General features: G+C 40.7%; 2 protein-coding genes across 3 annotated transcripts in view; one reads left to right on the top strand and one right to left on the bottom strand.

Annotated features, from left to right (window-relative positions):
• pcxb (pyruvate carboxylase b) overlaps positions 1–26,040 on the top strand; it is a 285,541-nt gene that overhangs the window by 151,716 nt on the left and 107,785 nt on the right. The gene's annotated exons all lie outside the window — the stretch shown is intronic.
• Positions 21,085–26,040, bottom strand: part of LOC102797977 (leucine-rich repeat and fibronectin type-III domain-containing protein 4) — a 35,581-nt gene continuing 30,625 nt past the window's right edge. The window contains exon 7 of the mRNA XM_087837655.1: positions 21,085–24,329. Within this exon, the coding sequence (XP_087693781.1) occupies positions 23,012–24,329 (1,318 nt within the window). The 3' untranslated portion in view covers positions 21,085–23,011. The remainder of the gene's footprint in view (positions 24,330–26,040) is intronic.

Here is a 26,040-nt window from a genome sequence, read left to right as displayed (position 1 = left end):
TTTTTTGCGCCACGGACTGGTTTATGCCCGACAATATTTTCACAGACCGGCCTTTAAGGTGTTGCAGATAAATACAACAAAAATAAAACTAGTACCGAAAAAAAGATTTATTCATAACACACGTGAAAAGACCAAGAAAAACAAAGTAAACGATAACAAAATAACGCTGAAAACCGATTAAAAACCCTGAAAACTATACATTTCACACCCGGCCCGGTACCAAACGACTCGCGTACCAGTCCGAGGCCCGGGGGTTGGGGACCGCTGAGTTAGAGTACTAATCAGGTGGAACCAGATAATCTTCCACGGCACACCTGATCATTTCTCACGGCACACCTATGTGCCGCAACACAGTGGTTGGGAAAGACTGCTCCAAAGTATAATGGCAAATTTCTTTATTCTATGTATTGAGCACATATTTCAACAGTATCACTTTATTAATTGTAAAATCAATTTGTCACTAGTTGTATGCATGTAGGATGTTATCACAAGTGGGCCTTATGTTTATCACACCTTCACAGTGGGGCCATTGTATGTGGGTTAGAGACATTCAGGCACCGTGGGTAAGGGAGGTGATGGTTGGGCGTAATTCTCCTTTGGGGGAGGATGAGCTGATCTGGGAGGTATAGAGCTACGTGATGTGCTGTGCAATTTTCTTTGAGTTAGGTCAGGTTGCGTAAGAGAGATCAGGGCAGCGGCCATCGTCAGAGACCACTTTGGCATTTCTCCATGTTGCAACATGTTATTAAACCCACCTTAAAAGACGTTCACTGGCGTTTGCAGTTTATTTAAAATTTCCACATCAACACTTAATGATGACATCAGTGATTTCAGGAGCAAATACACTTTTTTAATGGTTTCTGCGCATGTTCTTGCTAATTCCTGTGTTTTCTGTGACAAATTAATACCTAAAGAAGGAGAAAAATAATAGTTGTTGGAGATTTTTTTGTTGTTGTTGTTGCCTTTCACAGGTGGATTTATAACAGTTGTTTACCATGCTCTGTAAGGGTGAGATGACCTCAGTTTCTTGCATCGTTTGTAAGAGACGGATGGAAGCTGTTGGGGCAGAACAGTGGGGTTTCTATTCAGAGAGGCTCTTTGAAGAATTTTAGCAATGTTTCGCTTCATTATAGTTTGATAGATCACAGGCTTCATCTCAAGATTGCCTCTGACTTTTCCTTCTGTTCCTTCTTATTTGAATGAAATCTTTAGTTTTGACTTTGTTTTGCATAGATTAGATGGAGTTACTGCAGAATTCTTCACATAAAAACATGATATACAATATAAAAAACCTTAAACTGGAGCATTCAAGTGAATTATGGCTACTGTGAATGTCAATGCTCACACTATGCAGTTATCAGTGGAGCAGTTGGCGTGGAGAAATGATAGAAATGAACCAGAACTGTCGTCGTACCTTTCATGTTGACACTGTTTTTCCCCCTTTTTTGTGGAGGTTGCTGATAGTGTTGTAGTGACACAGCTTAATTTTAGATATCAGAACACCAGTAATCCATCCTGAAACTGTTTTGTTTCCACGCTGGTTTCATTTTCGCCAGTCTGATCTGTGTGTCGGGGGTTTACACAGCATTTCTCAGGGCTTATTCTTTCATATCTTCCTTTTTTATCATACACTTACTTCTTTCTCAGCGTGTAAACAGTCCCTTCACACTTTATTTTATTCTCTTCTGTGATGCTCTCCCCCCTTCTACAACCGTTTGACCTCAGCCTGCTTTCAAGAGCAAACTTATCTTTTTTAGTTTCAGAGTGCTGAGCCTCATAACGGTTCACCGAGTAGGTCACATGAGTTGGTTTTTTTTTCCCCCCCCACATGAGCTTTTTTCCCTCATATCTCCATTTATTTCTTATACCTTTAGTCTGTCCTCCAAAACCCAAACATTAGCCTTTTTTTGTTAGTTATACAGATGAATTGTGACTATTGATCAAATCGACGATGTTTATTCCTTGATCCAAGTGTTAAGTCAGCTTAATTCATATCCAGATAAAACCCAAATATAAAACTGCGACGTTTGAGCTCATATAAATCAGTAGTCTGGGCTTTTTATGTATAGCAGGTTTTACTTTTGAGGTTCAGTGTGCCGCGCCATGAATGTAGACGTAAATCCTTTCATATCAAAAGTGTTAAGACCTTTTTTAAATGAGCATCATGTACAAATGTAAGCATCTCTGTGTGGCTACATGTTATAAACTACTGGTGAATATATAGCCTGAAAAGTAAAAAAGTAAATACAAATAAAGCTTTGGAAAGACTGAGATCCCTGTACCAGATTATTTTTCCTATTTATCAGTTGTCTCTTCTTTCTTTGCTTTCATGCTGTTGTTTTAATAGCCTGAAGATCATGTTGACCAGGTAACACGATGATCTTTTCTTCCATCTGTTGTGGCCTGAAGTTCCTCCGACAACTACACTTCTTTATTGTTTTTGATCCGGGATAATTTAAATAGCACTTACGAAGAGCTGCGAGACAGGAAATCCATCTCATCTGACTTTTCAGTAGGAGGAATAAGTGGTTTAGATTCACTGTGAAACACAAACACACACGCTTGCTTTTTGTCACACACAGTCATGCACTCTAAATCTCACATGAAATAACAGTGTCTCCAGGGGCTGGGTTATCTGTCTATCTCCTCTTCATTTCACACCTCTAAACAGCCACTTGCACGGTACTTAATCGCATGAATAGCTTTGTAATTGTGTGTGTCTTAAACAGCGTGCCTTTCATGTTTTTGTGAATCTTGAACACACTTTTGTTTTATAATTAAGCGCTAGTCCTGAAAAGCCTAATTTGAGGAAATTCAACAAAAGGTCAAGGTCCAATTACTGCATAGGAATAAAGTTGTGGTGAATGTGGGAATGCAGGATGATTTTAAAGATACTGAGAAAAATATTAAATATATGAAAAAATATAAAAGGCCGTGATGGAAAAGAAAACTGGACACGTAAAACATTTTTAGTGGTTTGACAAAGTGAAAAAGTCTCCAAACAACTTTAAACCCAACTTTCTCTCATTTTACCTGTTTAATACTGTCTATATATTTAAAATCTTTTAAAGGTCAGACACACAAATCACTTTGAGCATGCTGGACGTGGACATATTAAAGAATCTACAGGCAAAGTTGCTAAAGCTGGCCAGAGTTTGGAGCCAGCTACAAATCGGCAGTGTTGATTTGAGCAAAGGATCCACAGCAGTTAGGATGGAGATGAGTGAACGAGAGGTTCTATGTCCTCTTATCTGAATATATAAACAAGTACCTGACATTTGTTTTGTTATATAAATATAATACACATGCCTTTGTTCGGTATGGTGAATTGTCTGATAAAGCTGCGCGTACAGCAGCTCTTTTCAGTGAGTTATTTATAACTGTTTCCAGTAGCAGAGCGCTCTCATCTTCAATGAGAGAAGATCCTGTAACTTACTGCAGTTTGGGGGAAATTGGAGGTTGAATAATTTCTCTTATTATGAAAGAAGCATAGTGATTTTTGTTTGTATTTGTTTGGTCAGTTATAGCTCTTAAAGGATGAGAATCGTCAAAATTTGTATCAACAGGTCACACTCGGTGCATCTCTACTAGCATGTAAACATTGCGGTCCTTTAATAAATCACACCACTACTGTGTGTAGTTCTTCGGTGGTCATTCAGAAACAAGATAAATGCACCTTCAGTGTAGTAAGTGAAAGCTCTAAGCTGCCTTCTCTCGATTTACCACAAAGCATAACTACATATTGAGATTATATGGTCGCTAAAACAGCGTTTCAGTACCAACAGCTAATTAAACAGACATGAAACAGATGTGTTTGTAGCCAGAATCAGTATCTTGCTGCCACACGCCAATATACATCACAGTAAGTTTGAACTGGGTGCTGTCAGCTGGGACTTTGAAGGCGTAACCAGGATTAAACGGCTGGAAATTGGCTGTGACAAAAGGAGAGAAGCATGGTAGGGCTGGAAAGGGAGGCGAATGAAGAGGAATAACATGGTGCTTTTGCTTCCTTTGATTTTCTCCGCCATTTGCTTTAAAGATGGTAGATGATGGTAGAGTGGTTAACAGAAGTTGTGGGTTTAAACCTGTGTGTGGAGACGTTTTCTAGTTTCCTGCCACAATAATTGATGATTTTAAATTAGTCATAGATGGTCAGATCAATTTGTGCTGGTGCTGCGTTGGACTCGCCCGCTTGTCTGGGATTTACTGCACTTCTTGCCTAGCTATTGCATCCTGCAACCCTAGCTGGATGTTGTTAGCAGTAAGAAAACTGATGTTGCTCCATCGCCATTCCCCTGTCACTCTTTCTTTTTTCCTTTTCCCTGTTTGTCATGCTTATTTCTTCTTCCCCTCCTTCCACCGCCTGCTCTTCCTTAACATCACAGCGCATTCATTTAAAAGAACAAAAACACTTCCTTTATCTTGCTCCCCTGCGGTGGTCTGGTCGACTGAATGTTAATTTGTGATAAGAGTGACCGATGAACGCTCAAAGAGAAAAGGCAGGAATGACCTTACTGAAGGTGACACTTGATTACACGGGTTAGTAATGTACTCTGGTAGGACACGGGCCGTCTGTCACGGCGCCCGTGGTTTGAGGCAACTTGTTGCAGTATATGTAATTATGTGTTCAGTTCACTGGGACAGAACAAAGGTAAATACTCTCAAACTTTGTCTAGCTGTAAATCACTGTGTAGGCAGACGGTGAACTGTTCTGGCAGCTGCTGTTCAGCTGTTTTCCAGCGTAACACCTTGAATGGCAAAGAAAGTAGTCATGAATGAGGAGCAATGAATTAAAGTGTCAATGTGGGCAGTGAGTACAAATGAAAACCAAAGAGCAATTAAAGGCTTGGATTGAGAGTGGGCAGCGGAGCTTCTAAATAGCCGTGCAGACGATCAATATATTCATATGTGGACAGAACATGTTATTTTCACTATGTTTCAAAAGCCTCTGTTGATTGAGCATTGTTTCTAAACTGTTTTTGGTCCCATTAACCTTAGACACATTCAAAATGTTCATGTTTTTGAGACAAATGGAAGAAAGTGTGTTAGCGGTGTGTCTTTAAAGGTTAGACTTGTGCTGTGAGTGTTTCGCTGACTGAAACCTTTAGAGACGTATTCAGGAGTTTGTTTTAATCACACAAGTGTATTTGTGTGCGTTCCCATGCATAGTCATGAATAGTGAGACTTGGTAGAGGTGACGTGAATATAAATGCACACACAAGTGGGGTCTAAGTAGTTTTAATTAAGGGTCGGTACACACACTGTTTTTACTCTCACACACTTTCAGGAAGCTTTTAGGGTTTAATGATCTATTACTCATACACAAACTCCAGAATCTACTCAACACTCAAGCATAAGTTCCCATTGTATGTAAATCCAACTGATTTATGCATTGCAATAAAGGGTAATATATATCCTTTAAGACTTTGGCATCTTCATTCTTGTGGCACAGGTGCCTCTGATAGCATTAATTGGAAGTAAACATACGGAGTTATCAATCCTCACTGATGTAATCATTGTCCAAGCGCTGCAATGTTTTTCCCTTCGGCTTTTAATTACAAGTTTCTAGAACACAAGGAAGACGTCAGGAGCTCCAGGTTCATTTGTCACCGAATTGGACTCGACGTCATTGGCTTCCTCACATGCTTTCACTGGCACGCAGCCTCGATTTCACAAAAATCGTTGTCATACAATTTTAGCCGCAGTGGCCATGCATCTGTCTCTCTGTCCTTTTCCCAGGGGCTTCACTTCTTTCCTCAGAAATTTCCAGCTCTAATTGAAAAGGCATAATGGAACACAGAACTCGATTACTCTCGACCGGCTGGGCGCCTGATTATTCCAGCCACACTGACGAAGAGAATGAAATGCTTTCGTTTCATCTTGAGGGCAGCATTAAATGCAGCAGTAGTTTATTTGCAGGGAAATGTGACAACTGCACCTGCGAATGCACGTCTTTATTTCTTAAATATGTTTGAGGACCTGAAGAACAAATCCCATCCTTCTTAAATGTCAGTTTTGCTAATTCTAAGCAGAACTGCTTTAAAAAAAGAAACAAACCCCAGAATCTAGAAATATGCTTTTACATTAAAAGTGTTGCCATATCTCTTTTGGTTTTCTGACTTATTTAACAGCTGGGTTTGCTTGTTTCCGTTGCAACATCTGGCAGCCCAGTGGCTCTGAGTGTTTTTTAAAGAATGAGCCTGCAGTGTACCTGCTCTCTGTTCTCTCCCTAATATAAAATTCTGTTACAAGGCTGCACTCGCTAAGCGTTGGTTTGAAAGTATCTGTTGTTCCCGTAAAACTGAATGATTTATGTCTTGCTAACCGTTCAGCACAGTTCATCAATACGTTCTATAAAATTTACCTCTGACCACATCTTCCTTTGTATTTTTGGTCTTTGTGTTTTTGTGCTAAGTGCCGAGTTGAGCTCCACATTACAATTACCCTTTTTCAAAATTGCACTGTGTCCATACAATAGTGTGTATGCACACTCGTTGGTCAAATTATAGCGTTGCTCAGGCCTTACCCTTCAATTCCACTTAGACACGGGGAAAAAAGGACTGCGGACTTTAGGTGCACTTGATTGCAAGATTTGAGACAAAGTAGCGTGTAATGTTCTTGTTGGCTGTAAAACTAGCCTTGCCCTTAACAGCCCTCCAGTTGAGACATTTACAAAAGGCCTTGTTGAGGCCATACAGAGCCAGAAGGCTGGCAGAGGTGACATGTTTACAGCTGTCTTGGACAAAAACCTTTCACAGTGGCATTTCATCACAAAGTCTACACTTCTAGGGGGATCGATACGGAAGGAGAGGGGGGAGATAAAGCGGGGGGAAAAGCCCAAAGCTTTGGTTGCTGTCCTGTGAGACTGCATTATTCATTAGCTTGGATTTTAAGTGTTGGACAGAAGAAACAAAATGTTGATTAAAAGTTAGCATTTTAAAGCAAGTTGAAGCTGAATATGTGAAGCTTCAGCTTGATGCAAAGGCCACGTGCCACAGAATGGTTTAAAAAAAAGAATTTATGTATATTTATGGCAAATATTACATTTGTTCCACTTCTACCATTAGATAATACCAGACTTGGCTTTTTAATTACCACATTTAATTACTAGTGAACACAAATAGAGAATTTAGTTATGCTGGTGCTACAGAAAATGTAAAAAGGAGGTCATCAAAAACATTAGGACTGCTATTCTAGTAGGTGTGGAAAGTCACAGTAATCTATTCTGTAGTATACCATAAATTTGCTGTGCTTTCATTTTTGCCTGCTGTGCAAATGGGCTGTTCTGAGCAGAGGAAATGAGTACCAGTCTGCATTTCACACAGCAGCCCCTTGATCAAAGAACTTATTTGCTGAAAGTTGGCGTATTCCTCGGAGGCTTGGGGAAGCTATGTTATGGTAAAGTAAATGTGACACTCCAGCACAGAGTTTGGCACGGGATTATTTACAATTAGGAATTTCAGGGGGTTTTACACACAGGAAGCCCGTGGGCCACAATGAATCAGCGCAAAAAGTGGAATGGCTTTGCAACCGGTCAGAAAGGTACGGTCCTTCCCCGTCCTCGGTAATAAGCTGAAAACCCATTTCTTCCCACATCACCTTCTCTGCACTGAATCATATTCCCTCTGCACATCTGCTGCCTCTAATTTGGTCTTAAGTTAAAAAAAAATTCTCTTATACCTCCATTTCGAAAAACCTTTATCCCCATAATGTTGGTGATCTAAGAACTGAGATTTATTCTACCATTGCCTTCACTCCTAAGTGGCTCTGGGTAAGAGCATCAAATAAATGCCTAAAACATGAAATGGAAAATGTTCCCCAAAATGGTCTGAGGTGTCCTTTTTCTTTTCGTTTTTTCCCCCCGGTCCAAAGAACCTGCCAGATACCTGCCAAATAACTAAAATCATCCTTATGTACATAATTGGATACGTTTCTTGGTCTCCTGAAAGAAAATGATTCAATGGCCTGATTTGATCTCATTAAGTCTGGTAGCAATGGTGCATTTTAGTTAACAGAGCTTTCTTTGGGCTTTTATCCTAAGTAACAGTTTAGGATGTGTCAGTTGGGAAATAAATACACAATACTGAAATAACTGAGATTTTCATCAAGAAACATTTTTGCATGAATAGAGGAGGATTTGTTTGCCACACACACACACAAGAAAGAAAAATGGCCATCTGTTGGTTGGGTTTGCCAATGGCCGTCGAGTGTTTGAACCATAAAACAAGGCTCCTCACCCTCAGAAGAACAAATGGGAAAAAACACTGAAATCTTGCACTTCTAAACTCATCAGATACACAATGTGTTTCTGTACCGCAGAGCGTTGGTTGCTTGTTGGACTATTTCAGAAGTGAAAAGCCCAACATTAGAAAGAAATGGAGTCCAAAAATCCCGAAAGGTTACAAACTGATTTGCTTGTCTGGAAAAGATGTTGGAAATGAACTCTGCGGAAGAAATTTCCAAAAGCCCATCTGTCCAGTAATCGGAAGAACGGAAATAGAATGAAGCAGAAAGTTGAGGGAAATATCAGAAAAGTGTTAAACCTCGAGGAATACGAGGCGGGGAGGAGAAGCGTTATTAAGAAGCTTGGTAAAAGATTTAAAGTGCTACAGGAGAGGGAGGGGTGGAGAAAGAGAAATTACTTTGGGAAAGCGCCTGGTGTTTTGGCTGCTTTAATGACTGATTGAGAACAAAAGTCTTTTCTAATTCTAATGAGTTTAATTATGGCTTGCCCTTAGCCAGGTGTTTGGATCAGCTAATGTCTGGATTCATTAATTGTCAATTAAAACAGAATCAGGCGCTTGCTCCCAATCTCAGCCACCTCTCACAACAAACATTAAAAAGTAGAATAACTGTTTGCTGTGTTCAGCCATTTGATGACAGTCCAAAATCAGATAAGCCTGGTTGGTAAAGTTCTGATAGGAAATGAAGATATTTAGGATATGCCACTCTCCCCCTTGAAGGAAAATGGCATTTTCTTATCGGTGTTTTCTCTGTGATGATTTGGGATTGGCACTTTGGATTTCATTCTGTAATACAGAATGAGGGAGGGGCTGAGGAAGGATAAAAGGAAGGATGCATGAATAGGCTTTCAGATCGATAGAGGAGCCAGGAGGGAGTGTTAAGAATACAGGCTTTTCCTTCTCGAAGGTTTAAGTAATAAGGTGTGTGTTTCCGTGTCTTTGTTTTCACATGTGTGCAGGGCTCGCTGTGTTCTTGTGAGAGAATGCGGAGATTTGTTTCATTTTGAGTAGACAATGAGTTTAAGCTTAATGCTCAGGGCTGCTGCTGAGAAAACAAATGCTTTCAATTCAGGATAGCAATAAGGTATGGTTGGTAGGGGGTTGCAATAAGTAGGCTTAGAGATGAGTGTTAAATGCAGGCTGCACTTTTTGTTTTTCAGTCATGATCATTTTTTTCTCACCTGCCTTTTCATGTCTTACTTCCTCTGCCACGTCTTATATTTCTGTCTGGACTGTGCAAAAGCTGAGCATTAAAACGTTCACCAATGTTGGATTTACTGCAGGCCAGCTGCATTACTTTAACTGTGTTCACTCAATCTGACAGCTGAGGGTAATTTGTAATGTGAACATGCCATCCAAACTAGAATTAACTGAGTCTAGAGTGCACCAAGACGCTTAAATTATCACTGCTCTGCATTGTTAAAGAATTTTCACCTGACAGCATTCAAAATGCATCTCAGTGTTGGCATTATGAAATCACCGATTTACTGACACTTTGCAGCAGTTATTTGTTTATTGCATCTGCAGTAATATTTTCTTATGTTGGATTAAGAAGAGAGGTTAAAGAGCATGTTAAACATGTTTGGTTTTAGGGTGTTGATGGAGAAGTTTGGTGCAACTTCTGAGCTTCTGTCTTTGCGGATCTAGATTAGGGGTTTCAAATTCGTGGCCACTGGCGACCCACGTCACCCCTACTTGCAGCCCGTATATTGATGTGAAGAAATATAATGTAATTTGGCACTTGAAGTTACTTTTTTGTTAGGCAGGATTTGTTTGTTGAGTGCAATTTTAAAATAAGTTGTTTAAAAAGCAAAAAATAAATAAATCTCAGCTTTATTTGGTAGCCACAGAGAAGAAAGGAAAGGGAAGCGAGGACGGAGAGAAGGGGAAGACATGTGGCAAAGGGTCGCGCGTCAGGCTTGAACCCAAACCCGGGCCCTGAGCTAAACCGGCGCCTGTGGACGAGGATGCTTTCAGACTACATTGTGATTTGTAGTGAGAGCAGGTGGAAGAGAGCCTGGAGAGATGGAGGTATGATGTGGAGAGGAGAGGAATGAAAGTCAGTAAAAGCAAAAGAGAATGTGTGTGTGAATGAGAGGGAGGCGGGTGTAACAGCGGAGATGCAAGGAGGAGACGTAGTGAAGGTGGATGAGTTCCCATCCTGGGGTCAACCTTTCAAAGAAATAGAAAGTGCACAAAAGAGGTGAAGAAGTGAGTACAGGCAGGGTGGAGATGAGTGGCAGGGGTGATATGACACAGGAGGATGGCAGCAAGTGTGAAAAGAGGTTTACAAGACGGTAGTGATCTGTGTGGTTTGGAGATGGTGGCTGACAAAAAGACAGCAGGCAAAGGTGGAGATGTTAAGTTTCACTGGGAGTGAGGAGGATGGAGAAGATTAGAGTTGATCAGAGGGACGGCTCAGGTTTGGCAGTGTGGAGGCAAGGCTGAGATAGTTTGGACATTTGCATAGTGGATATATTGGACAAAAGATGCTGAGGATTGAGCTGCCAGGCAGGAGGAAAAGAGGATGATGAGGAAAGGAGAAGTAGTAGCCGTATTTCAAAGTTATGAGCCGACACACCAAACAAGTTTGAGGCAGCACTGTAATGTGTTAGGGAGCTGGGATGCTGTAGGTACGGGTAAAATTTCCGTCTGTTTTTCTGCTGTGTATATATGAGGCTTTTAAAGTGAATATTTTGTTCCAGCAGGACTTTTAAGTGTCCCAGAATAGTGGTGGACTGTGTAAAGAAATGTCAAGCAGTGATACTTGTTTCAAAGGCCAGTGTTAGTTTAGTTTGAGTCTTTTTCTTTTCTTTAAAAGCTTTGTAACCCTGCTGTTCTTATTCTCATGCTTTAAGATTTTCTTTCCCCTTTTATTTACCTTGGCATATCTGTTTTTCACTTGTTTCTTTTTCCTTTGTTATTAAAGGTGCTGTTTTTTTTGCCACTAAGATTTGCTTGTAACTATGTTTTGTTTTAATATGCAGGTTTGCAAGTGTGTGTGCAGGGTAGTGGTGTTGAGCTTGGTTGACTTGCATGTGTGGCTGAGGTCATGTTGTTTGCATATTGCACATTTTTATTTGTTTACAATTATGTAAATGTCATAGCTTAATTTTGCTTATTCATGTACAGTTCCCTGACAGCGTGTACGCTCTTGCAGAGTATGAAAGCAAGAGTTATAAGTGTGGTTGTAAGAGTCCATTATGTTAAGTAAGACTTGCTGCCAGAATTCAAAACCAGCAGAAAGGACGGGGTCATCGGCTTTGCAGGCGTATAACAGTGCTTTCAAGGCTTTGAAACTGAAGCACAAGTGTGGAACTTGTTATTGCCTTGTAAAGAAATAAACTCCCTGAAGATTTTTAGTGGCCAGCAGTCTCAATTTCTGCATTGTGCAGTAATCATGGCATAACTAGAAGTCATCAGGCCATGGGCGTGCTAGGGTTAAATCTTATTCTGTTTCTTCCTGAGAATTGATCAATGGAGGCAAAGCAGAGGGAGGCAACGGATTAATCTGGAAGCTTTGTGTTTGAGCACAAACATGGCTATCGTAACGTTCTTGTTCCCTTATGGTTCTGTGCAGGTTCTCAGTTATCCAGGTCATTACTGGTGACTCTAGTGACCCACACCTTTTTTTCATAAGTTGACTTGTAGCAACTCTCACTTAATAGCGAGTTAACAGTGCTCAGGACCCCCTCTAAAGGTTAAATACTAGGTACTTGAGTTCCCCTATGGGCTACACATTTAAGGAAATATAAACTGAATGAGTCCTTAATTCTTTAGGATAATTTAGGTAAACATCCACTGTTTTGTGTTAAAAATGTGATCAATAAGAAAATGGTGAGCATCTTTCACTGCGTCTGGATAGTCGTTACCTGTTCCACGCAGTGGAGGAAGCTCTAACATCTGCTTTCAGTCACTGCATAAATATTTAATTGTTCATATCTTGTCTGAACAATTGCGCACAATAGAATGCTGATTAAAGCTCACGCTTTGCTGAACTTTGCATTGGTTTTACAGAATAATCAGTTGGTGTTCATGTAGGTGACTGACCTGAACCTTTTATGCTTTAAATTGTGCTGCTGTCTTTATGACATTCAATCCAGCCTGTGCATAATAACTAAGAACGCATGAGACCACTGCAAAATGACTTCATGATTCATTATTTCTTTGCCCACAGACACGAGCTGAGTCATCATTGACAAATTATAGCTGGAGGCTGGTGCCATTTTCTCTCAAATAAAACCATGATCGGAGAAAGTTTTTTAATATCTCCGAGTCCACTCAAATGGTGATCAATGCCTTCTTAATCTTTTTTAAATAGGTAGCTCTTTTACTGGAGCAAATAAATGTGTTTGATGATCAAATGCTCCAGTGCATATTTTCAAGTGGAGGAAGGACTGCACATTTGTTCTCTCTCTCTGTGGTATTAGTGCTTTGTTCTTTCTTTTTCAAATAGATTTTGTGATTCTGTGTTTTTCAAATGCTTCATCCAATATTTGGCATAGGTGTTTGTATAACGATGGGAGACTTTATTTTTCTTCCTCATCGTCTGAAAGACACTTCATATCCCAAGACTTCCTCACATTTTTTTTTTCTTATTCCCCCGTCTCAGAAAGTGCTATGAGCGCAGCAGAGCAATGTGTCTACGTCTGACATCTCTGTATGCAGTTAAACTGCATTTTCCATGGCAATAATACACTTTGTGCAGTGTCCTGTGCACTGTTGCTCGCAAGCATTTGGGGATATTGTTAAAGCTTCGCTGTTTGCCTTCCAGTCTCACTGCTGCAGATGTCTGACAGCACTTTGATCCTAAACAACCACAAGCTAAGCTGTGGCTTAAGATGCAACAAAATGACAAAATGCAACAACCATGTATCTGCATTTTTCTGGTCAAGCTTATACTGAGTGTTTTACAGTCTAGATTACAGAAGTCTACTTCATAGATGGAAAAACTTCTGCCATACTCCCTTCATTTTTTTCCATCTATAAAATTTTTTCTGTTTATTTCCTTCCAGATGGAACTAAGATTTCAGTAGACAGCACACCAAGCTCTGTGAAACGCTTTCAGTATCTTAAAATAATCATGTCCTGCAGCATTGGGCCTTTAGGCACGGGTAGATAAGGGGCAAGGTTAAATTACTTACTGGTTGCTAAGATGCAAAGTCAAAGGACACTTTGAGCCCACTTTCAGCAGTTTAGGTGCTAAAGTTGCAAGTCAGTGTTTGAGGGTATAAGACAAACGACGTTCTTCAATCAGGTCGGTCAGTTTATTATAGTTTATTCTGTGAGTGACTGATTTGGTTACAAGCTGAACGTGGACGAGAACAGTGCAAGTAAAAGTTGTTGCTTTTGAGAGAAACTCGGCCTGTCACGTGTATATTTTTATCTACCAGCCCCACCTATTCCACTACTTTCTGTAATATTTCAAACTATGCACTGTTAAAAAAACACAAAAAACTATTTTTTTGGATGCATTTGCATTGGTGCAAACATGCACATATTTCCATTCCGACTCTTGTTGAATGCTTACAAGCAAATGTTTGGTTTTCATTAGCATCTGTGCAGCATTTATTCTAGGAATGTTGCCACAGATAGAAATGTTGCATTACCATCAGGCCCTGTGACCATTTACCAGATGACTTGATTTTTCTTTCAAATCTTTCCTTTTTATTGCTCTAACAAAGTTTCTTGGTTTCTAGATGAGGGCTAAAGAAACCTAAAACTTTGCACAGAATCTATCTTATATTGGCTCTCAGACACAAAGAAATCCTACTGTCAACATCACAGAAAAGAAACTACAGAAGGTCCCAAGATGAGTTTTTACTGCATTTTTCTGATCATGAGTATGAAGGAAACCTGATGTGTCAGAATAGGTGGTGGCATCACCGTATGGAGGACAAGAGAGAATGAACAGTGGGAAAAATGATGAAGAGAGGGCAGGAAGCTCCCCTTTCATTCTTTGTTCTGGGGAAAAGTGGTGAAGAGATGGCCAGTGGGTGGCATGTTGAGAGATAATGATGAGCTGAGTTCCTGTGGTGAAGCAAGGAAACGGAGGAATGTCGCATCAGGGGCAACGTACGAGAAGATTGTTCAGAAATAAAAGCATACTGAAAGGAAACGCAGAGAAGGTGAGAAACATCAGTGAAGAGGTGTAGTGGTAAACAGAGAAGACGTTGTGGAGACGTAGAGAATAAAACCTACTCCTTCCTTTTTAAGGTACCAGTGAAATGGCATTCTCCTCTAGTTGCAGCAGCGGTTAATCAAACAGGAAGGTGCAGAGTTGAAAGGATGGAAGTGAGAGAAAATGGCTGCAACAGCAAGCACTGCTCTGATGAAAGTGGGAAAAAGGGACAAACTGAGTAAATGGCAAGTTTGAGACTGACTGAAGGTAGTAAGTAACCAAGAAAAGGGGTGAGAGGGGAAAGAGGGGGAGGCTGGCAAGATGCAACGAGTAAAATTTAAGGAAAAGAAAGAATCTTACTTGATTTAGACAAGAAATCAATTACCAAAAATGAAAACTTAGTGGGTGTCCCAGTTTTCTCATTTTAATCTTTATGAAGTACAGTATAGATTTAAATCACTGTTTCCTATTACACTGATTTACAGCCAAAATAAACTTTAACATTTGGTGAAATTACTAAGTTGTAATATCTGAAATTCAAAGTATTGTGTGAAATATGCTATTTGGACATTTCTAAGAGTGAGTTTCTTCACTGAAACCAGAAATGACCTGAATACTCTTGAACCTTGAAGTTTTGGTAAAAATGGTTTAAACGGGGTTGGATGCTAATTTTAAATATGACCGCTCTTCCTAAACTATTCATCCAGTTGTATGCTCGTATGCAACACAATTTTAAATTTGACACCAACTGTGAGATAAAAATTTGACGATCCCAGTAGCAGGAAATGCTGCAAAAGTTTTTGTTTAAACTGGTTAAAGAAAAACCCAGATGAAATGTTTTTGTGTGAAACTTTTTTTTTAATGTATTGGGGGGGGAAAGTGATCCAACAGCTGTTTTAACTGTTATATTGTTGTTGCATGTTACAACTTCAAAGCAGACAACTTCTAAAATATTGTCAACTAGTGTTGTACACAGACAATATGGTGTTAAGCGGCTCTGCAGTCTTTAGAGCTTTGTGCAAATTACAAGTTAAAATTCATGGCGATTGTGGCAAACTGAACGACGACAAAATTTGCAAGGGCGAAGCAGCTAAATGAGAGCGTGTGTAATATTTGACTAAGCTGCTGAAGTACCACGCTGATTTCTGGGTTAATTTTCTTTTCTGCTTTTTAGAGTTTTTGAAACTCCGATTGTGCCGTAATTCAGGGAAAATTCCACATTTAGGGTTTAGTTTTTAATTTAACCTTGAAACATCCTCAGATGTTTATAACCAGTTACCTTTTGCTGTATGTTGCCGTATTAAAGTAACCTATTACTGTCCAAGCAAAGAAGCTTTTCTTTGTTTTTTCTTTTTTAAAGAATGAATAAAGGGGATGTTGAGAAATGCAGGCAAATGTGGGAAATGATGCAGAAAATTAACCATAAAGGGAAAACTGAGAGACAAGGACAGAGGGGCAAACATGAAATGCCACAATATATTTAGGTGAGATAAAAAGTGAATGGAGCCGACTATTGTTTTAGCAGTGCAGTACTGCTATAGCAATGAAAACTGAGGACCAATAAAAGACTCAAACACTCAGTAGTAGGGCTGAGAATGAGGCAGAGAATATTGTCTTACAGTGAGGAGAACATATTAAAATGAGTGAAAGATTGCTAAAGTGAACTGGCAAAACAATAGAAGAGCCAAGCAATGGCGTAGAAGAGAGCAGGAAGGTCAGAGAGAAGTGTAGATTACGAGTGAATGCAGTGAACAAAGGATTGAATGAGAAGTCGGTGAAGGTGAAGGAGAGCAAATTAGATAGAAGGCTAAATTAAAGATTGTGAGAGGAAGGTAGTGAGAGAAAGAAGAGAGGAAATGATGCATGAAGGTAACGCCGTGCAGGAGGCTGTCTTATATCATTTTAGCACCTCTCTACTTCCAGCATTGGCTCCACTCCTCTTTCCTACTGTTGCCTTCTTTCTCCACGTCTGCTCTTTAAAGTTGTTCTGTGTAGCATAAACTGCTAACTTGATGGAATTAAACACACCATATGTTTGCCTCATTAACATTTTGCACATTGCCTATCAGCGCTTACATTTGGGTAACACTTTTATTCTATTCGGATGCTCAGCTATCTGTAAGTGTCTAAATAAGGGACTAAGAATGAAATCTGATTCGCTGTGTCATGCAAGGTCAATTAATCTTTCTCCTCCCGGTTTGCTACAATACAGGAGGTCTCCTCTACGCTCTCTCCCTTGATCTGTATCTTTCTTTTCTGCAACGTCTTCAACCTTTTTCTACCTCAGTTCTTCAGTCTTGGCTCTTGGGGCCCAGATCATCTTGTCCAACCATTTTTTTTCCTTTGATTGCTTGGTGGTGTGTTGGGAAATGAAACAATTGTGAATTCGAGACTTGCTAATGATATGGTGATTGCAGTAAATGCAAGGGTAAGACTGTTAATACTTTAAATCGGTGCATAAATATTGTCAAGGTTCCTTTAGATATGACTGTAAGGTAATATTTACATGCGCGTTCATCAACCTTTGTCATTAGCTGTCCTGACAACCTGTATTTATCATTCAGACTGCATTTCCTCTTAGCCTTGTTAACCGTGATTGGAAAATAATTAAATACTAGACAGAAACGGTGATTAGTGTCTGGCTGGTTTCTATATGTTGAAGGCTCAGGATAGTGTTTTAATTTGAGGAATCAATGAATAGTGCAGCTTAAAATGGTAAAATGACATCTTTTCACACAGATGAGAATTTTAGGTTTACTGGAAAGGTGTTTTTAAGCCATGTTTTTACAAATTTCAGCTTGACTGGACAGCATGATTAAAGTCTACTCACAATAATATGACATGCAGGTGTGGTGAAAGAACCATCGTCAGTCTGTTTGTAGAGCAGAAATTTAGTTAAATCAACTTTGCTTAAATATTTTCAGTGGGGGAAATCATTTGATCCCCTGCTGGATTTGTACATTTGCTCACTTACAAAGTGATGAACAGTCTCTAATTTATGTAGCAGTTTCATCTTAATGGGGAGAGACAAAATATCAACTGTAGATCCTGGAAACCCAGTGAGTTTTATAAAAGACTTAAAAGACGACTTGAAAGAGATGCATGTCGTTGATTGAAATATCTATCCTCAAGCAAAAAATAACTCTGTACAGAAAGCATGTTTGCAAGCCCAGCCGTGTAGTTGGTCACCAGGTTTCTGTACATCTCAGATGGGATTTAGGCTCTCTGCTCTTTACAGAAGGTCTCTAAATCCTTTAGCCCTTCAGCTCCCTGTGCAGCTTTTCTACAGGACTGAGGTCACTCCATGACGTTAATGTGCTTCTTCATCAGCCTCACTGTCATGCTGAAAGGCTCATCCACAACCCTTGCAGCACACAGTCCCATTCATTGGCCGCTCAAGTTATGTTGATGCCAGACAGTTTGATATTGGTTTCGTCTGATCCACACTTTTCTCCCAAGCCTCCTCTGAATCGTTCAGATGATCATCCTCACTCCATGAGGCAAGATCTGGCATGGAGCTCAGACTGAGGGCAATTGATGGTAATTTTATATTTCTTCATGCAGTTGTCACCTTCTCGTCAAAGCTTATCGCTGATGGTCTTTTAGCCCAGACGATGCAATGTTGTCCCTGATATCCTTTCAGTTCTTTGGTCTTGCCCATGGTAGTGCACTGATTCTGTGGACAGGTGTATTTTATACACAAATCAGATGGCTTAAAGGTGATCTAGTTCATTCAGTGACATGCAAATCAGTTTAACTTTTACGTAACGTTTTTCTAGATTTCTTTCTTAGATATTTTCTCTCCATTTAAAGGAAAAGATCATGAAAATTAGAGGCTGTTCATTTCTTTGTGAGCAAACTTACAAGGATTCTACCAAGTGAGCTTAAGAGAAACGATGCTTTCCTTGTGGACGTTACTTATCACTGTAAATTAAACTCTCAATCTCACACTTATCCACTGTATCCTGTTGACACTTGCAGTAAAAGTGACTAATTAGGTGAGAAGCCCCGTGTGATTTCTGCTGCTGCTCCGTACTGCATTCACTAAACGGTGATTTAAAAATGTATTATACTCGTAGGTAAAGCGTAGTATCTGAGAGGTGTTTCGTATGTGCATTTTCTTCATATTTGTAATCTCCAGCTTTACTTCAGAACCTCGTTTTCAATAGCTTTGTGTAGTCATTTGTCATAATTTCAGGCTGGTGAGACAGCTGCGTAGCGCTCATGGAGTGTTGGGGTTTGTAATAACTTTTTTTCAGATGTTCATGGGATGTTTGTCCATTACAGATGTCTTGTCTGCTCCTTTTCTGTCAAGGTGGACACTTCAGTATGTTCTATAACTGGTCCAACTGGTATCTAGCACGTTAGCTGCTGATTCTTAAAGCATCCTGAGTAAGCAGTTAGTCAGCGCACTGCAGGGAAATGCATCATACCTTTATCATAACTGCAAATGTCAGAGGAAGTTTGGCTGCTGGCAGACACGACCTTTCGGGATGCACCAATAAGACGTGCGCACAGAAACATGCAAACGCTGCCAGAAGGTTATCTGGCAGTGCACAAACACACGTTTGTTTGCTGAAAGGTAATTTTGTCTGTGGCTGTGAATGTTTGAATGTAACTCAGCATTTTTTTTTTAAATTGTGTGAAATTGGGACAGGTTTTTGCCATCGGCAAAAAAAACCAGGGGGAGAGTTGTGCTGCATTGTTGGTCTTGCCTGTCACACTTAAGTGCACCCATGTACATGCAGGCAGACATGCAGTTTTTAAAGATGACTGTAGCAAAGACTCTGGCCACATTAAAAGGAAGACTCTGTGAGTTTTAAATCAAATTGCCCTTCAGCCTCATGTGCAGAGGCACGCAGGTGCGCGCACACTTTCCAGCGCGCCCTGTTTTACTCCCCCGTCACTGTTGGTGGTCTCAAATTCGAACACAGTCTGCCACTCTAGCATTGCATGATGTCTGATGCTCAAAGCTCAAGAGGGAAAAAAGGACCCTTTTTACACCATCCCTGACGTTTACTTTATGGTTGAAATGAAAAGACAATTTGCATTACAAAAATAACACACACAGACTTATCACACTGTTTGATTTCGATCTCTTCCTTAAACAGATATACCAAAGTGTCTTATGGGCACTGGGACTGTGGACACTGAGAGGCACACAGTGAAAGCCAAACTTCTATCTCTATTTCCTTCACTTTTCCTTATCATAGTCTGTCTCCAGGTGTTTCAGTAGTCTCTCAGCCACACCCCTCCCTCCATATCTATCTTCATTTTGGCAGCATCTGCATAGGACTCAACAGAAAGTGGAGACAGGAATTAAAAAAAATAAAAATGAAATGAAATGTAAGACTTTATTCTCAGGTGGGCTGAAAGACTAATTGGAGTAAATATTAAACCAAAGTAAAATAAACAGTTGTGCAGGAATCAGTTCATTTCAGCTAGGGATGCAATTAATCACAATCTCACTAATGGTTCATGTTGGTTTTTCCTTTCCCCATTTATTTATTTATTTGTCTTTATTTTTTTGCCAGTGACACACAGAAATCTTGAAGTCTTAATGCCCTTCATCACAACAACATTTAGCTACTGTATTATTGCTGCCATACAACATTGCCACTGTTGATCTTATTGTCGATATTTAGTGATGCACCAAATTCAGCCCACTGTTGAAGTGTTTTCTCAGCAACAAAGTGAAATAAGTACGAGAAACTCCGATTATGCTGATGGGATCGTTTTTCCCCATCTAACCTCAGAAAACCTCAGAAAAGGGCAGAGACAACTAGATCTGTTCTACCTCCGCTTCAGCTTTTTGCGCTATGACCTGAAAGATGTAAATAATTAACAGAAATGATGTTTTGGTTTGATAGTTCATGTTTGACACTTTTCTTCTTCTCGTATGTTTAAAAGTTTAATTAGTTCTGCTCGGATGCAGATTGCTGCCAGCTCGCATCTCGCTTCGTTTCCAAGCGAGTGTTGATCTCAGCTGCAGATAGCATTGAAAGGAGCTTGTAATGTCTTATATTGAAATACAGGCTGTCTGAAACAGCTAATATTGTTGATAATAACAGAGCATCGGTTTCAGGATCCATTAGCCTGACGGCTTTTAGTTCCCGTTCTGTCTGTCTGTTGTCACATCAGCGCTCTTTTCCATTCTGTGTCATATCCAATCTGTCCTTTGAAATCTTGTTTACTCGCACCTTTTTTCCTTCTGAACCCATTTCTGTTCCTGAGCTCATTGATCTCCCTTCTCCAACCAGTTTGCTTCTTTTTATGTTCTGTTGTCCTCGTGTTTTTTTTCTTTACTGTAAGAAATGTTTTTAATTACCATAAGAAATGTTACTTCACGCTTACCTCCGAATCAGCTCTGTAAACAGCTTCATTTTCGACCCACAGATGTGCGTGTGCGCCGCAGCTCCTTTGACTCACAAGTTTGCCTGGAGCTCAAAACATTTTCATGACGACTGACTCATCTTCACAATTCTGTCCAAGTGCAAACTAAACCAAAGCAGCATTGGCACTTTTTTTAAATTAAACTATATCCAATCTAATTTTGCAATAGATTTAAATATAACGCTGAAATCTGCTGTTGTAGATCCACCAAAATACACACGATTAATATTCACATGCAGTGCTTCTTCTTCTTTTCTTTTTTTTTCCACGCATACACAATGTATTTAAGTAGTCAAGCGCACAAACATGACACATGGCCACGCGTTAATGACTCAGTCTCAGTTCCATACATGTAAATTTTATTATTTATATCAAGTCAAGAGAACAATATTGACTTTGGCAAAATGAAATGAGAACAGAAAGGAAACAACACTGATTGTTATTATTGGAATTGGCTTTGTTTAATAGGCATCTGTGTGCGTGTCTGTTTTGGAGTGTGTGCTTGCCAGTTTGTTTTGTGCTGTGTGCTTATTCTTGTTGTTGTTGTGGTTGTTAATTTAACTGCCTAGTCATAATCATGTTCTTTCCTACTCATGAAGATTTCTTGTCTAAAACAAAAAAATCACTTTTCATAGTTTGCGTTGGATCCTAGAATCACTCCCCAGAAAACTTTGAAAAACAAACACATGGTGCGACAAGTAACATTATTTCATTTATATACTATATATGTATGTGTTTGTGTGTGTTTCTCTCTGATAGAGGTTTTTAAGAGTCTTCCAACAGATTTTATAGCGTTTAGTGGCTTCTGCAGCAGTTTTTGATTCATTTACTGTTTTCTTTTTTTAAACTGCTTCCTTTCTGAGAACATTCAATTTGGATTTACCATGAACCCATGTGGCACAAAGGAGTTTGAAGTCACACAAATGAATTTGAAATTTTAATTCCCATTTAACAGTTTCCGCTTTCTCACCATGCTACACTGCTGAAAATAACTTGTACTGGTTGTGGTGTATTTAAACATTTCACTCTGCTTTCACTCTCAGTGGAGCTCAAGAACACCTCTCACCTTAATTTTTAGTGGTTTTTTTTTCCTTTCTTTTTTACAGCATATCCAGAAAGCACTAAACATTTTTGAAACATGGAGTCTAGTTCGCCGGCTCGCCCCCCACCCCGTCCCATGAACATTCATATACACACAGGCACACAAATGCATCCTGTCCCTGATCCATAGATGCATGCACACTTGCGCATCCATTAGCATTATTCATCTGTTTGGTCCATTATCATCTGACATCCAATACGAGCTCGTCTTTTACAAATGCACACGCTTACACGTTCCATTGTGCACTCCCGTCTCCATTTTGTAATCCATATCAACTCCATTGTAATTCCAGTGTCTTTCTTTTAATAATGTCTGGGCTCCCCTCGCTGTTTCCAGCCTGTATCGATTGATCATGTCCAATGCACCCAGCTCTGTATTTATACTCCCATAATCCGCAGGCGCAGCGAGCCAAAATCATTGTCCAGACACAGAGGACACATAAAAGTCACATTCAGAAAAGAGCTTCAAAATGGCCGTCTGCGTGAAAGCCAAAACAACAGAGTGGGGCTGTGTCATCCAGACCTTTTCACTGATGCATTTCTGTCACAAGTGTTTCTCCAGTATTAACAGTGGTGGTGGTGTTCTTGATCCGGTGTAAAGCCTCGTGGTGGTGTGGGAGCTGAGACTCTGGAGAATTGAATGGTTGTGTTAGTGTGATCCACACAGTTCACAACATCTCCTCCTCTGCTGTTACCTTTGTTCTGTTTCCTTACTGCTGTTTTCCCTCATTATTTCCTTAATTTACATCCCCCACGTCCCTCTCACATATTTTTTTTCCTTTCTTTGTCACTGCGATGATTGTACTTTTTTTCCCCGTTGCCTTGAATTTTTAAAGATTTTTTTTTTTTATTAATTTATTTATTTTTTGGTCACATTTCTCCGCCATCACTTTGAAGGTTCCTCGGAGAGCCTCTTACAAATCCTGACCTCACTTCTTGGTTTACTCTCTTCTCTTACCTCACAAGAAGCTGCATTAGTGACACTTGAGTCACTTGCTCTCCTCCCTTCCTCTGAACTGGAAAAGTTTTTAATCTAAAACAGTTTTTCTTTTGTAATCCCTCCTCACCTCTTTGGCCTTCTTAAATCAGCATCTCATTCAAACTGTCCTCATACTGAACCCTTTATCCCCTCCACTTTTTGTAATCCGTGCCCCTATACGACGCTTTCCTCCAGTTCTTCCGCGCTCTTTCCATCCTTTCCTTTTTCCCTACACCTGTCTTTTCCATTATTTGCTTTCCCGGGAGTAATCCCAGTGTTAGAGTTGGAATTGGTGGCGTTATAAGCATGAATATATCCCCTTTGGAAATCACAGTGACCCCCGAACCCGCCGCTGCTTTCGCACTCGTCGCTCGTGGTCGACGAAGCTGTGCTTGCTGTCGAAGCGCACTGCACCAGCATTCCATGCAGCGACTGGCTCCGCCTTGTCCAGATGACGCTTAGCCGCTTGGCATAACTGACAGCGCCGTAGCGCCTGGCGACACTCGCTGCGGCATCAGTCGCTAGCGCGACCGAGGAGCCCATATCAAGCGAGTGCCTCCGTTTGCTAACTGTTCCACAGGCGGGGCTCAGAGGGGAAACGGGGCTCTGATAAGCCTGTGAGGAGTTCCATTTGTCCCTGCCTCTGGGTGTGACTCTCCAGTCCAACAGCTCCGAGTCTCTCAGGGGCGCCGCGAGAGAAAAACTAGCACGGTTGGTCAGCTCTCGCTCCAGCCGGGGCCTTGGGCGCTCCCTCTGACGCGACTGACGGGGAAGGGTTGAGGGGGGAGAAGGGGAGTAGTAGAGGGGCGTTCTGTCACTTTCTGAGGTGTACGGTGGTGCCTTGTCCAACTTTCGCTGTCTCACCACCAGTGCCATCTCACTTCCTGCCCCTGTCGTTGTGGAAACCACGCCTCCAGCTGAAAGAAACTGCTCCAGGTTGACTTTAGGTTTCGGCCTGGGCTTAGGAGGCAGTTTTGGAGGCACAGAAGAGGCTGAATCGGCCTCTTTTTCCTTTTCATTGTCCTTCTCTCCTCCTCTCTTAGAAGGCAGACCATTGGGCAGGACCACCATCATCATGTCTCCAGAACCATTGGATTGGTAGCATCCGCTACCGTTTCCTCCTTTGTCCCCACCTCCTACACTCCCCTGACAGCAGGCCCCGCCTCCTGCCTCGGTATTGCTGCTGTGACACATTATATGGTCCCCGTGATTGCAAACACGGTGGCGAACCATGAGTGCCACAGTAAACACAAGTAAAGTGACCACAACAACGCCGCCAACCAGTATGGTGAGTGTCCCGCCCAGAAAGTGGGCTTGCAGAGAGCGACATGCAGGGTAAACATCCTTGGTGGAGAAGGTTGTGCAGCCCAGAACCTTTGTTGCAGCTAAAGATGTGATTGTGTCATCAAAAATGGCCAACACACAAAGATTATAGTCCACACCAGAAACCAGGTTCTTCAGCAGGAATCGATCACTGGTTGACGGTAAGATCCTAAAGAGGGAATAAAGGGGAAAAAGAACATAGGTCAGTTACATAAACATGGGCGATGCACAGAAATGCATAGCGTCTGCTGTAATTTGAAACCTGACCTCGATATTCTGACTAATCTGACCGAATTTAAGGAATAAACGGTTGAACATTGGGGAAAACAAGCGGAGGAAATGGGCGTAAAGGGAGGGCTAGAAACGGCACCGGAGTAAATACTGCAGTAGGGGAGTGAGGGGAAAATGAGGCTATTGATGGGGAGCGCGCCTAGGGAACATGAAAAGAGAACTCTGTCTGCTCATTTGGAGAGCAGGAGCGTGTCTATGTATGTGGGGATGTATTCGCATCTTTTTGGGAAGCAAACATCACAGCAAAACCGCACACATTTGGTCGTTTAAGGTTTAATTTCTGAATTAAAGTTAAAGTATAGTTGATGTGTTTGCTTTTCAGCAGAACTTATGAAATTTAGACGTATATAATCTGGCTTTGGTCTTTTAGAGTGCAGATGTTTTCCTGTGGGTCTGTAATGAGAGCTTGCGTGGGATAATAAAGAGAGAAGTGCTTTGAATGTGTCCTCATTTTAAGTGTTCAAGCAGCCGTTATAATATATATAACAAATGGGCGAGAGGTGAACAATAGAGGGATATTGGGGGGGTAAAGACGGTGAATCGAGGGAGCAGACGTTACATAAGTTGCATGTGACTTTTTTTTTTCTGTGTTTGCACCTGGATCTATGTTTGTATTTATGGGATGAGGGAATAAACGTGTGTTTTGATGCCAGTGGGTTTGTGTATGTGACATGCCAGGGTAAAGTGTGTGTGGGAGACTGAAGCGCACCTCAAGTGTCGCTGATGGGTATGACTCTGCCCTCTGCATTTCCAAACCTCTTGTGTGGGCAAGTATGTATTGTAGTTTTGTTTTGCTAACCAGAGTATTTTGTCAGTATTTCCTTTGTTTTTCTTCTGCATCACGCTGTCCAAGTCCTTTTTTTTTTTTTTTTTTTTTTCTCCATTCGCTTTCACGCTGCATCAAAGGGCTTATTTGTATCCTACATTACTAACCATTTCAGCTCCCCTCAGACCTGAGCTACATCCTATAAATGCCATCTAGGATGACTCAGACATCCAGGGAGCTGCTGCAGAAGTCCCCTAACCTTATTCAGTATGTAATGCCTTCAAAATGGAGACCCAGAGACGGCAGCGGTTTGGTCTCGTTTTTCTTCAGTTTTAAATTGGGGATAATTGGCGCCTGTTATATAATGAAGCTTTTCAAATAAAACCAGTCTGATTGATAATTCTCACAGCCGTATTTATATCGATGTTGGTGTAAAGATGGGATTAGTCGTCTTGAATAATGCAGTGCTAGCTGGGAAATGAGAGGGGCCTTCTTGAGGCAAGCTACAGGCCAGAGCAGTGGATCTGGGTTATGGCAAATAGGAATATTGATCATTTTCACCACCTCCTCAAAGCTTTAACAGTTAACAAAACCGAACGTTTTCTACAAATGTCCAGAATATCAACTTTTGCACTCGTATAATTTAAAAGAAAATGTTTTTTTTCTTCCTCTCTCTCTTTGCGAATAACAATGTTTCAAACAGTTGCACCGTTTTAGCAAATTGCCTGGGGTGATTTGAATAGCAAGGAAATGCTTCCAAACTTCTCATTTTCAGCAGAAGCTTGGTATGATTTTAACAAGAAATTACAACGTACTGTGGGAC

This window comes from Neolamprologus brichardi, chromosome 3 (genome assembly GCF_056152115.1).
Source record: "Neolamprologus brichardi isolate AB-2024 chromosome 3, ASM5615211v1, whole genome shotgun sequence".
In the NCBI taxonomy this organism is placed as follows: domain Eukaryota; kingdom Metazoa; phylum Chordata; class Actinopteri; order Cichliformes; family Cichlidae; genus Neolamprologus; species Neolamprologus brichardi.
The sequence above is the reverse complement of the archived record's forward strand: the minus strand, read 5'-3'. Positions and strand labels throughout refer to the sequence as shown.